This window comes from Alternaria conjuncta, assembly GCF_024043145.1.
Source record: "Alternaria conjuncta strain BMP 0040 chromosome Unknown scaffold_7, whole genome shotgun sequence".
NCBI lineage: Eukaryota > Fungi > Ascomycota > Dothideomycetes > Pleosporales > Pleosporaceae > Alternaria > Alternaria conjuncta.
In genome coordinates this window covers 1353190-1366607 of record NW_026250096.1, presented here as the reverse complement: position 1 = coordinate 1366607, position 13418 = coordinate 1353190, and the positions used below count along the sequence as shown (strand labels likewise).

The 13418-nt window shown below is 51.8% G+C and overlaps 4 protein-coding genes across 4 annotated transcripts; 2 read left to right on the top strand and 2 right to left on the bottom strand.

Annotated features, from left to right (window-relative positions):
* Positions 1-731: 731 nt before the first annotated feature.
* Positions 732-3270, top strand: J4E85_005584 (uncharacterized protein; the record flags this gene model as incomplete). The annotated part of the gene is made up of 2 exons (XM_051469829.1): positions 732-965; positions 1015-3270. 2 exons carry the CDS (start codon positions 732-734, stop codon positions 3268-3270), a joined length of 2490 nt encoding a protein of 829 aa, XP_051326660.1.
* Positions 3271-5451: 2181 nt separating this feature from the next.
* Positions 5452-7059, bottom strand: J4E85_005583 (uncharacterized protein; the record flags this gene model as incomplete). Its single annotated transcript, XM_051469828.1, has 5 exons — positions 5452-5489; positions 5546-5938; positions 5988-6420; positions 6468-6734; positions 6787-7059. 5 exons carry the CDS (start codon positions 7057-7059, stop codon positions 5452-5454), a joined length of 1404 nt encoding a protein of 467 aa, XP_051326659.1.
* A 1130-nt stretch (positions 7060-8189) lies between these two features.
* J4E85_005582 (uncharacterized protein) lies at positions 8190-9368 on the top strand (the record flags this gene model as incomplete). The annotated part of the gene is made up of 2 exons (XM_051469827.1): positions 8190-8563; positions 8618-9368. 2 exons carry the CDS (start codon positions 8190-8192, stop codon positions 9366-9368), a joined length of 1125 nt encoding a protein of 374 aa, XP_051326658.1.
* A 953-nt stretch (positions 9369-10321) lies between these two features.
* Positions 10322-11410, bottom strand: J4E85_005581 (uncharacterized protein; the record flags this gene model as incomplete). The annotated part of the gene is made up of 1 exon (XM_051469826.1): positions 10322-11410. One exon carries the CDS (start codon positions 11408-11410, stop codon positions 10322-10324), a length of 1089 nt encoding a protein of 362 aa, XP_051326657.1.
* Positions 11411-13418: the final 2008 nt, after the last annotated feature.

Sequence of the window (13418 nt, the reverse complement as noted above, 5' to 3'; positions counted from 1 at the left end):
ACCAGTCTCATTCCATTTCATCTGCGGATCGTGTCTTCAGAGTCTATCACCCCTCCTTTCGTATTCCAGAGTGTCGGTAATCAGGCCAAGAATAGTAGCATATTCTCTACCATCCTATGAGCTACAAATCGGCGTCGTCACTATCTCTACTACAAGGTTATCCTTCGGTCACCTCAGGGCTGCCTAGAAGGGGCAAAGACGCGATCCTCGAGCGCTGTTTCGCCTGTAAGGTGTGCGGTGTATCCCAAGGCTTGACGTCAGAAACATGTGTCTGTATCTTTCCCTTCCTCTTTCACTTTCTTGAAGCTACCGCTTTTATGGCCGCTTGTGTATGGTGACTTGCTATTGTCGATGACAAGTCATAGCTTCGTGTCTCGCAGTTCTTGAAATTTTTACGAGCGCTGTCTCTGATTGGACGTTGCTGGATCTTTATGCCTGGAATATCCTATTTGGGTAGATCACGTTCGCACGTTTTGCTATTATGACACATTCACCTGGACTCAGTCACGCATGGATATTACTGGCTCAATGAAAGTCGGTATTCAGTCGCTGCAGTCCTACAGATCCCTGTCGCACGCGATATCTTGGCCAAAGCGTCGCTCTCACGACCTTTCTAGTCACACTACTCCGCTCCGTCATATCACACCGCGAGTCTGACCCAGCTTCTTGCAATACTACTCTCAATTCCTCTGCCAGATACCTCTTCTTCCTTTGACCTGTATCATCCTACAATGGCTACCACAAAGTCCGGCCCCGTCTTCACCCCCGAAGGCTCCTTGTCCCCTCAGTTGGTTGAGTATCTGGAGGCTATGGAGGAACGCATCGTTTCTCGCCTACTCGCCGCGCTCCGCCCGATGTATGAGGCTGGCGCGCTGGAACGGACGCTCACTAAGATGGTACCGGTCGTCGTTGCTTCTGTCCAGGACGCAATGAGCGCCGCGCAACCACCGACGGACAACAACACCGTGAGAATTGCACCGTTTGATGTGCGATCACTAGACTAACGCGAAATAGACCTCCACGCAGACTCCTCGTGAGTCCCTTGGCAAGCAGCCACGTTCCCGCTCTGCCGCTATCACACCGCGACACTCCAAGCAGTACAAGGACGTCACCCAGAACCCAAAGTGCACGTTCGAAGAACTGTGTACCGCCTTCAAAGTTTTGAAGCCTCACCAAACCTTTGACGAGTACTATCTGGACGTCGCGAGCAAGAAGCCGCTTCCGTCACTTTCGAAAACTGAAGAGCACATACTTCTCCATGCACCCCGCGTCGTATCCGTTCTCGATTACGCCAGTAATATTCCTCTACCCGACATCACCAGCGACGAGGAATTCTCCGACGATTCGTCTGACAATTCGTCCGACGATGTGTCTCTATTCTCGTCGGTCAGCAGCTGTAGCACATTCACCACAGAGGCGCCAATGTCTCCTGAGTTTGACCAAGCCATTGAAAGAGTAGAAGACTCCACCGAACTACACGACGTTGTCGGTGACGACAAGAGCACTCCTGCTGAAGTCAAAGCGCCTATTGATGCAGTCTCGGCAGAGCCATCAACCACTATCGAGCCTACAAGGGCCCCCCAGAGTAACGACGGCGCGACAGATCCGCCCGTTACTGAATACAACAACGAGGACGGCAGCGATAACAATGGCACCGTCCACGTTGCCGCCGCCGGTGTACGTGAGAACCAGCCCAACACTCATCAACAGACACACTGGACAGATACCACGGACCGTGATGTCAGTGCTAGTGAGCTGTCAATCGTCTTTGGAGCAGCATCGCAAACCGAAGCGATGGAAGTCTGCATCCCAGAACCTACTCATTCTCGTCCGGTCGACTCTCAGAACATGCGGCCAGAGTTCAGCCAGATCATGGACGGAATAGAGTCACCACGAGCTCCTCGCGATACTTCCGGTACTGAACAGGACGGTATGGATGACGTTCAAGTCACCAGCCGCGTAGATACCGAGGAGCAGAACATGGTTGACGCGCCCCCGCCTGAGAGCACTACTGAATCACGAGCGAGATCCAGGGTCCAGGCAAACACAAGCAATCATTGGTCGAATGGCATGGTCAATTACCTGCTAGAACTAATTCCTGATCTTCACCACGTTCTCAAAAAAGCACTACCACAGATGGTGCAGGAGAAGGAGAAGAGCCGAATTCGGGACGAGATATTCGACTATATCGGCAAAGCAGAGTCTGCGAGAGGGCTGGCCAATGACCTCGACTTCGCCATGAAGAACAGTCTGATGACTAATGCAGAATACCACAGGGTGAAAGAGTATGCACAAAAGGCTGCTAAGAGCAAGCATATTGGCTCCTCTCAGACTGCTGCCAATAGTACCGCGCAGTCCACTAGTCTCCCCGCCCCTCCCGAGACTTCGATCAAAGACCAGTTCATCGGACTACTGATCGAAGCACGCAGAAAGATGATGAACAAGAACGAGCAGAACAAACTCAATTCTGCCTCAGACATGTTTGAAGGCCAGTTCAACATCTCATTCGAGAAATCATCAGACATCGAAGTCATGATGGATTATCTCACCAAACAATCCCGGTTCCAAGCTTGCGATAGCAATGGAGAGCCGATGATAGACGTCGAAAAGACCGTCGAAATTATACGAGCTCGCGTCGAAGACGTGAGTCCCCTTGGAAGCGAAGAGCTTGTCTGGAGGTGTATGGAAGCTTTGGCCGCTCAGGACCTGAAGGCTGAGAATGAAGCCCTCTCTGATAAGATCAGCTGCGCTATTCGCCAGGGGCATCTTCAGGTACTCTTCGAACGTATCGCAGAAAGGGATTTTGGGTTGTACACCGCAAAGAACATTCAAGGTGGCCTGACCTGGGACGAGATGAAGGACCTTGCGAAGAAGGAGGAGCGGCACTACTTTGAGCTCCACCACCGCAATCGGTCGAGGCGGAACAACCTACCAACCTACCTGGAACATATGGATAATAAGAGGAAGTATTGGGGCCACAGGGACAACATGAGAAACGAGATTACTCGTCGAAGGGCCGCTCAGAACCAGGCTATAGGCCAACCCCCTGCCACAGATCCCGTTGGTGGGGTAGACACAACGGTTCCCTTTAAGGGAAAGCGCAGCATTGCTGACATCCCGCACGATGACAATGCGCAAGTCCAGAAGCGGTTGCGAGAAGAGCCCGCTGAGCCTACTGAAGAGCAGGAGCGTGCTGAGATGAGGAAGAGGAGTGCACGAGGGGCCGCTGACTCTGAGAGCAGCGAGCGCGTAAAACGGAGTCGTGATTGAGTTCTTGGGATCAAGGCGGTATCTTTGGACGAGTGTCTTTTGTTTTAGTCAGCGTTTTTGTTTTCTGGTTCTTTACGCGGAGTTCACTGTGTTAGGAGGTGTCTTCGGGCGAGGAGCTCCTTTCCTAGTCAGCTTTATTCTCTTGCTTCTTATGTGCTTCGTATAGCAAGCACACACATGTCATCATAGTTGTTACTTCCCGTGGAGCATTCTCCCGAGCAGACACTGTGCTGGATGAACGTTCGGTTAGAGTTACGCCAGCGAAAGGAAAAGTGTACATTGCCACAACGATGATGTATTGTGATGCATAACGAAAGCTACCCTGTCTTCTAATCCTCCTTATGAGTCCCACTACACTGCAGACATTGTCCAGATGCTTTTGGTATATGCAATGTTTTCTAGTAATACCTCACCTCTCGCCCCTAACTACTCATTGCAGCGAATCGTCACCTGCTTCAGTCCCATTGTCATCTCCATCCGCTCCCGCAAAACCTTGTTCAATTCCAAATCGCATGTGATCGTCGGTTGCATCGTATGCTACCGTGTCCGGAGTCTTCGCGCCTAGCCAAAAACCTCTAACGTGGCAAAAGATGAGCCCACACCTTGTGCGTGGATCAGCTAGCTCTTTGCTAGGGACAGTTTGTGGATTGTTGATCTGCGCTTCGTGATGGAAACGAGCCGCACGATCGCAAAAGTCCATCAAGAAGTCGTTGCTGACAGGTACCCGAGGTTGGAACATCCCCATGTTCCTCAATGATCGTCCCGATGCGATGGGGGTATCGAGCGTCCGCACTAACCTCGCCACATCCTGAGCATTATAAACGTCGTTCGGCCCGAGATTGTGCTTGCAGTCTTGCGCCATCAAAACCAACAGGAAATATAGGTAAGCTGCTATACGACGCCAGAATCCTTCGACATAGAGCCTTCTCGGGGTATAGTTTGGTTCAAGCATAAGCCATTCCGGATCTGAGATAAGAGTACTTCGCGTAAGCATCAGCTCGTCGCATTGTTGGAGATCGTAAAATAGAGTGTTTGGTTCTGCTCCTCCCACGCTCTCAAAGCTGATTAAGGCGCGCCAAAGTATTGGATCAGGGATGACGTGGCGAGGAAACACGCCTGCCAGTTGTATCATGTCTCGTGAAAGATTTACGAATGGGCGATAGGTGAACTCCCGGTTGATATGTCCCCAGAATGCGACACACTCGATCTTGTAGGCGTCCAGTCGCAGAGCCAGGGTCGTGCGGTCAAGGTTATCCTCCGGTAAACCGAGCCCTTCGAGTAGATATCTAACGAGCCCAGTGATGCAGGGAAGCCACGCGTCCGCACTCAGCTCTCGCTCGTCCGGTCTGAAAGCGTTCACCATCTCTTTCCATAGCTTGACCAGAAACCCATCGGGATCGAACATGTCGAGTGATCGCAGTATGCTACCCCCCAAATGCCAGTTCTGCAAAGTTCGAAACCGATATTGTGCCTCAATTACGCTTGGGGACTCCGGCTCGTAGAGATCGTCAAACTCCCAATCAAGATCAAACTCGGGTTCAGGCTCCGTCTCCGTCCCAAAGAGAATGCTTCTGCACTGTGGACAAGTGCCCTGGATGTCCGACTGATTCAGCCACGCCTCCAGACAGATCTTTCCGAACACATGTCCACACTCGCGAATCTGGTGCGGCCAATGAGCGACATCGAATGGCTCTCTACAGATGCTGCATTCGGCGAGCTCGAGCCCATGGGCGAGGAAGTCGGCGCAATCGCTGAACGGGGCAGGGGCCATTCTTGAGTAGTCTGGCGTCGGCGAAGATATGTGGTTGAGTCGTGCGCGGGTACGCTCGCGCGTGTATCTTAGGAGGGTGGTAAGGGTTGCGAATGCGGGCTCTCTGTGAATGAGCACAATAGTTTGGAGCTGGACTTGTTGTTATTAGGTCACCGGCTCCGCGTGTTGACCGTCACGCGCTTCTCGCGACCTAAAAAAGGTCATAGCGTGAATTAGCAAACGAAGCAATGACGTAGAGGGACAATAGTGATTGTTGTAAAGTTGTACTGATTGTAATATTGGAAAATCGAATGCTAGTACGCTGGAACTGATGAGAAAAACACAGGTATGTATGATACTGACTGAACGCCATGTATGCTATGCGACCAGCCGTTAACCGCGCAGAATGAGAATCGCTCGTATGCATAGATCTAGCTGCCGGCGTGGCCTGTAGGACCTTGGGAAGTGTCTGCAAGATGTTAGCGTTATATCCACAACCACCCTTCTCTCGATCAGAATACTCACAATCCATTGTAACAAAAGCGCGGTCCACCTCGTTCAGACCCTCCAGACAGTACTGCAGGGTCTCCGCAATGTCATGGCACTTCCTCAACGGCGTCTCCTCTTTCATGAGCACATCGATCTCCACACAGACACCATCACCCGCATGGTAGCACTTCAGACTCTTGAAACCTTCGACGAGGGGCGAGAAACGGTATGCCATGTACATCATCTTGCGCTCCACACGGTCACTGGCCTGCTCACCAGTTAAACGGGTGACGTTCTCGAAGCAAGTGCAAGCCCAGTCGTAGATGATGAAAAGCGAAAGGCAAGCTGCGCCGAGGGGATCGAGCCACCAGACGCCGACGTGGCCTCCAATGAGCGGGAACAAGAGGGAGAGCGTGTTGAAGATGACGTCTAATTTTGTCAGTTATTTCATTCCAAGAGGCGAAGGGAATGAGCCTACCAGTCTTGCAGTCCTGTGCCAAGGCCTGTACTTGTGTTGTCTTGACCCTTGCGCATCCTACCCAAATGGTACCCTTGACAACAATTGTAGCGACCATGGCGAAAATGGCAGCTGGTGGCAATTGAGACACACTGTGGTCACCACTTGGCAGAAGCTTCTTGACCGATTCTTGCAGAATCTGGAGGAACGATATGACCATGAGGATGGAAAAGACCAGGATGCCGATTGGTTCGAGACGTCGGCGTCCGATAGGGAACTTCTTTCGCAAACCCTCCACACGCCAGCTTACAAGCTTGTTGGTAGTCCAGATGATGACGGTGCAGAGCAAGTCAAGGGCCGAATCGACGAGGGATGCAATCAAGGAGAGCGAGCTGGACCAAATGGCTGCTACACCCTTGGCCGCAAGGAGAAGGATATTTACGATGACGTTGATCTGTGTTCTGTTAGTTTGGGATGGCGTTTTTCAATTTTTGGACCTACATTGATCGCCCATCTCGCGTGCTTAGCGGACTTTGCCCGCTTGTTGCGCTCCTCCTCGGGTAGAAAAGGTTCCAAGTCCTCTCCGCTGTTACCCAACGGCCCCCGGTCTTCTGCCACGCCATCGCCATCGACGTCTCGCGGGTTCATACTATCGACGATGTCGTCGGCGAGTGAAGAAACAACCATGTCGACTTCGGCCCAGTCGTCTAGGCGCTCGTTCTGTTCCTCGTAGAAACCGCGTACCTTCTTATTCTTTATAGATTTGAGCTGAGGTTGGATGTTAGCATCTGTATGGGCAGTTCGATCGTTTGCAACATACACTTTCATCGCTCTTCCTGTAGATTTCGAGCGCTTCATGGTCGATGTTGTCGATCAACTTCTGTTTCATTTCATTGGCGCGGTTGTCTTTGACGGTTTGTTCGATCGCATCGCGAAATCTACGCTTCGGCTTGACAGGCGTAATCGCTCCATATCCGCTTTCCAGGTCGACGCGCTGGTACTTGCTGAACTGTTCGACATTGTGGCGACGGTTGTTGACATTGCCGTTGCTGTTGCCGTGGCTGTTGAGAACGTTGCGTCTGCCTCCAACCATTTTCTATGACTTTCGGGCCTTTTAGGGGCTCTGGGGTATCGTTGTGAATGGGAGTAAGGAAGAGGATGCAGGCAAGGTTTGACAAGAGAGACAAGCATACAAGAGGGAAGACGCGACGCGCTGTCAAACCCTGGCAGCCAAGGTTCCGAGACTTGGAGGGCGCCAATGCGTAATAGCGCTGGAGAGCGCATCATAAATTGGATGCGCCATACTCGATCTGGTGGCGTCCATGCATAAGACGGAGATTCTTGGTGGTGCTTGCTCCAGCTTGCGTCAAAAGGCGATGAAAGGATGGTATGACATCACTCCCCTAGCGTCGCGTGGAGGACGCGACATCTGGATCTCGGCACCTCCGCGTCCGCCTTCATCGCGTTGGGCGCTTGGCAGGTACCACTGCTGCACATCACCCCGCAAAGCGATGCGAGCCGTCTTTTCTTTTGGGCCAGATGCAGCTTTTCTTTCTATTCGCACCGTGGAATTTGCTCTTTGAAAAGGAATATCGATGGAGGCATAGCATGAAGCGGTGCATTGACGTCACGCCCAAAACCGGCTGGCCATCAACACCAACGCCGTTGAAACACGTTCCGGCCATCGAGTGTGCCGCTTAGCCGGAAGGCCCGAACCATACATTCGGTATACTTACCTGGAACAACACTCCAGGGACAGTAAAAGCGACATTCGCTCCATTCGATGAGAAACTTTTATCTCACCTATGAGTTCGATTTCCGGATAAAACCCGTATAGATCTGTCCGGCGCGGACCGACCTCGGCAGCTCGACCACACTTCGGTCACGTGACACATCCTTCATCCGCATTGGACCATCGTCGAACGCTCCGGGTCCTTTTATCTTCTCGTCGTTGCTTTGCGATAACATTGGCACGCTACAGCATCGCCTGATGATGAAGAGGTTGCTCAGACAGCCACGGCCAAGCAGCAATAGGCCCACCGGGCCTTGAGCCGCTTTACATAAGCAAGCCCCGCAAGTAATAGGTGTCGTATTCTCCGTATTGAGTTTGATAGGAGAGGGCGAAGCTTGCCAAGTGAGGCCGAGCACTTACGCGGGACGACGAATAAAACCAGACTCATCTGCCACTACACCAGATGTCCTGAGCGTCAGCAACAGCCCACCATGGCAAAATCAACAGCAAACGTCGGCCGCCCAAACAACAATGCGCTACTGGCTCTCATGGCGGTGTTGGCCGCGCTCGGGTTCTATACGATGCGCATCACGACCGCGATGAACGATATTCCTGTGGGCTTTCTAGAAACAGCAGCGTCGGGCGTTTTCCCAAATGGTGTGCCTATCAAGAAGGACTACACGGGCATCCACTTGGTGGACGAAGGTCTGTCTTTCCTGGTGGCTGCCTTCCTAGCCGGCCCGATGCGATGGAACGAGCCATACTACTGGCAACAACTTTATTTCCTCATACAAATCTCGGCCCTTGTCACGATCAACAATGTGGAGGCGTACCGGCAGCGAAACCAGAACAGTTGGCTGAAATAGTAAGTCTGCAAATGTAGGATTTGGCGAAACCGGATGTAGCTGACAGTATGCAGTATTTCCATCTGGGCCTTCGTCTATCAGAATGTTGGAGCAGCTTGCATCGTCACTATCTGGTGGCTACTCCTCCATCGCGTCTCGCAGCCCAAAGCGTACTTTGAGAGCGGACGCACTGTCCCGTTGCCTTACGCGCGCGTGATCCTACCGGGCGTTTTCCTCTTCTACGTTGTGCCTACGGTCACATTGTTCCTTCCCGACCAAAGCGTAGATAGGGTGCAAAAGCTCCTAGCATTCTGGCAATTCACACCCATCCTTAGCGGCATCCCCATGTGGCTCGTCTCCCTCTCCGGTACCTCGACAACCGTTACCGCGAGCAACAGGAATGCCGACGTTCGACATCTTAAAGTTCTCTACGCTCTCCTTTTCGTTCTTTGTGTGGCAACTCATTGGTACGCAATCCGCGGCATTTCCCTATCGACAGACCCCGATGTTACGTATGCCCGCGTCTTCCTACCCAGTACCTATACCTGGAAGCGGAACGCTGATTGGGGTTTGCTGTTTATCTTCCAGTGGGATTGGCTCATCATTGGATTAATGTACATCATCCCGTCTTGGGTCGCTGTCTGCGATGTGCAGCGGATGAGGAACGGAGAGGCTACGCTCGAAAATATCTTCGAGAGCTTTCTTGTTATTGCGGCACTGACAGGTGGCGGTGGCCCGGGCGCGACACTTGCCGCTGTCTGGTTCTGGCGAGAGGCTGCATTGGCGGACATCGAGATTGCATCGGGAGCGAAGAAGGTGCAGTAATTGCGGAAATCGAAAGGAAGTTGCTAGGAGATCAAGACGCATTGTCGATTTTGGATCACTAGTGACGAAGAGCATAGTGACCATCAAGCCTATAGCTATCGAGAGTTCGAACCAGCATCCCAACTACCTGTATTACCTATGCCAATATTGGCTGCTATTTATTCGTCTAATTCCCTCCCCATCACATCCATAACCCCAAACCCCCCTCTTGCCAATCTCATTGTTCTCAACACCAGGATCTTCTAAGATTATTCGTCCAAGTTCAGCGCTAACAACGCGGCTTCTAGCTCGTCCGGCGACTCAAACGCTCCCGTTTGGACCAAGTCCCTCCAGCTTTCAACCCTATCAACGATAGCAAGCAACCGTTCGTCTGACACCTGTACATCTGAAGGGGTTACAGGTGCAACGTCTTGTTGCAGCAGGGTGTACAGTTGCTGCAATAGTGATGGATGCTCGTTCCCGTTGTTGGTTTCCTGTACAAAGTCACGAACAAGTCCGTTCACAATCTTTGACACATGGGCTTGTGTCTGGGCTACTTGTGTTGCCGACATACGTGGTAAAATATCTTCAAGTAGCACTTGTGCTATCTCTCCAAGCGCAGTCGTGAGTCGGCCTATGATACGGGTGATATCGTCGGGTGAGAGTGGTGTAGACATCGCGTCGGTTGCTGGATAGTTCAAATTGATTTATGTGGGCCGTGATGAGTCCTTATACTTCCGCGTGGAAGTTTTTTGTTTGCTTGAAGAAGTGATCTAAGAGATGGATGGAAGGTTCTCATGACTAGATAAAAATACCCTCTCACCCTCGGCATGTGATCAGTGCAGTGCGGTCTGCTGGCAGGATGGTAACTAAATTTACAGAAACAAGGGTACTTATTCAGTCGTTATCAGTTCCAAACATCGAAGCGAAGCACTCCCGATACCTTGACGAATTCTCCCCATTGTTCAAGGAACTTATGGTCGGAACAATAGCGTAGAGTACGTTTCCTTCACATCCCTTAACAGCGGTGACTCTAGTACCTTCTCCCAGTTCTCTTCAAGAACATTCTGCAAAGCTAGAACGCCAATATCAACAAGCGAATGTGTCTCTTCCTGGCCTGACCATGCAACTCTAGTCGGCCAAAATGCAATATGAACTGCCCAATGCACCACCATCCTCGTTAGCCACGCCTTGCCAAGCACCTCTGTTTGCCCACGAGCTGCGATATATGCATTCAAGAACACATCCAGTAGTCCTCTACCACCTCGAAAGCGATCCAGAAGAAATGCTTCAGCAGCGAATTGACCGACATCCGTTGCGCTAGTGCCGCGACGCACCATCTCCCAGTCCACGATGGTCAGCTCAATCGGCTGCAACTCAGCATCACGGATGAGGATGTTTCCAGGCCAGAAGTCGCCATGGCATAGGCACTCGTCGTCTGTTGCGAGTAGACTGCCGAACTTTTCGTTGATGAGAACAGCGAGCTGGGGGTCGTGACCGAACTGCGTCAACGCGGTGTGCAGATCGTTGTATGAGTATCGGTATACGTTGACAGCAATGGGGTTGTTGTTGCTGTCCGCAGTCTGATCTGGTGAGGCGAGCGAGAAGTTCCTTGCTGCAATGTGCAGTGCAGCGAGCCATGTCGCAAGCTGCTCTCCAATGTACAATATGTCGAGCTTCGGGTCCGTGTAAGCGTCCTTCAGGTTACGACGCCCGCCATCTTCGATCTGGAGAAGCTTTTCCGATCGGTCGTAGGTCAAAAACCTTGCCGCGTGTACGTTCGAACCGGTAAGGCTCGTGGGCAGAGGGCTCTCGGTGGAAGATAGTGCTTCTAGAATCCGGACCTCGTAATCCATGCGGGCAGGATCGAGTGCAAAGTCCTTGTTGAGTTTCAGGACAGGCTCTGCATGTTTGAAGATGCTCGTGGAGCCGTCGTGCTTTGTGACGCGGAAGACGTAGTTTGCATTGCCTCCTGAGAGGAGCTGCACGCTAGCTGCTGGGAATTGGGTCGCTTCGAGGTATTTCTGGAGGCCTTTCTCATCCGTAAGATTGTAGGTACCCATGCTGGTAACCTGATTTCGCTACACTGTGTTGACCGATGTACGTGGTGCGGAACCTTGGAAGCCTGAGAGGTGGCTGGGAAGCAAGATGAGGCAGGCCACGGCGCCTTTTGTACATCATCGCCGCACGGTATTCCGATGTTGGCAGTCATTATGGGAGTGCAAACCTGCGAGACCATACGCAGTAGCGGAATGATACAAAATGAGTCATTTTGCAAGAGCTGTCCAGTGAGGGACCTCCTGGGCATCGACGGGCCGGATGCACGAAAGTGGGGAGTTACGGGCTAGGCCGAGAACAGGCTAGCCTCTGTTCGCCGCTGCTTCCACCCCTTGAGGCATCCATTTTACCCCGCTTGAGACAATACATCCATCAAAGTTGCACCGTTCTACAGAAGCGCACAGGGAAGAATATCCGCTATCTCATCTGATTCTGTTCTACTCATTTTGGCTTCTCTTCTTTTGCTGCGCTTGCTTAGATTGTGCATCGTCTTCCAATCACCAGTCGCTCGACCCGCGAGCGCTTCTGCGCGATGGAGACGCTCTATCCGACGCGTTTATCGGATAGTCAGATGCGCCTGCTACACATACTACCCTCTGAAACTCCCGAGTCCCCAATCTCGTGCGAGCTTCGCCAGTACGAGGTCGACGATAATCCCGCATATGAAGCACTCTCCTACTGCTGGGGCAACTCGAACGACCGACGTGAGATTCTCTGCAACGGTACAACGCACTTGGTCACGACGAGCCTCTACGATGCACTTGTGAGGCTGCGGCTGACAAATGAGGTGCGGATTGTCTGGGCAGATGCACTGTGCATCGTTCAGTCTGACGATGAGGAGAAGAGTTCGCAGGTCCGTCGTATGGATTTAATCTATCTTCGCGCCAAACGCGTCGTTGTTTGGCTTGGCAACGACAAGAATGAGCACGCCTCAAAGGTTAAGCGTTTTTTCGAATCTTTGGAACTGATCGATGGTGATCCGGAGGATTACGATTCCAATTGGCGCTTACCAGACGCAGGCGCAGCTTTCGTCGCTTCCTTACCATGGCTATCACTGCAAACCTTTTTTTCTAATCCTTGGTTTCGTCGCATGTGGTGTATACAAGAGTTCAGGTTAGCAGCTGATTTGGTGTACTACTGGGGAACCGAGGAACTCTCCAAGTATACTGCAGTACGTCTAGCGAGCTGGAATATGAAGTATAGTCGACACCAAAGGCCTGTCTCAACTACAACCCCCGTGACTTATGCCTGGAACATGAACGGTCCAATGTCGGAGGACAAATGTCGTCTTTTACAAGCTCTCAGCACTTACAGGCGTTGGCATGCTACAGACCCTCGAGACAAGGTGTATGGTATACTTGGGCTGAGAGAGCTAGGCGACGAAAGGACCATTATTCCCATTGATTACGAAAATCCCGTCGCAGAGGTTTTCCACGACGCTGCCACAGCAATTATTAGATGGACTAGCGATCTTGCAATCTTTGGCCACGTATACCATGATGTGGACTACGACGGCCATCTATAATACGAGTCTTGGGTTCCTCAATGGGATCAGTGGCAGGCTGTATCATATGATCAGATGATGGGCGGGCTGTCCCCTACGTCCAGCGCATACGGAAAATATCAGTTTACTGCGCCGAACGAGGGTATCACACAGCCACGTGGCCGACAACTCGTGGTATGCGGCTCAGTATATGGAAGTGTTTCTTACAAAACCATGGTGCAAGAAGATGTTTCAGACCTCAGCTATGTAGGTCGACTTGAAAGCACGAAGCTTATTGTGGAATACCCGGTCGATATACTCCTCGACTACTGGCGGCAGGAGGTATCCGAAGAAGCTCCAACGGGCAGCGATCCGAGTCCCGCCATGATTTCCATGGCACGAACATTGACTGGGGGACAGGTCAGAGAAACCTTTAATTACTACGAAGCGAGCGAAGAAAACGTGACGGAATATTTGCAGAGCTTCTTGGATTGGATCAGACTGCTATATGTACTTTCCAAACATATAAC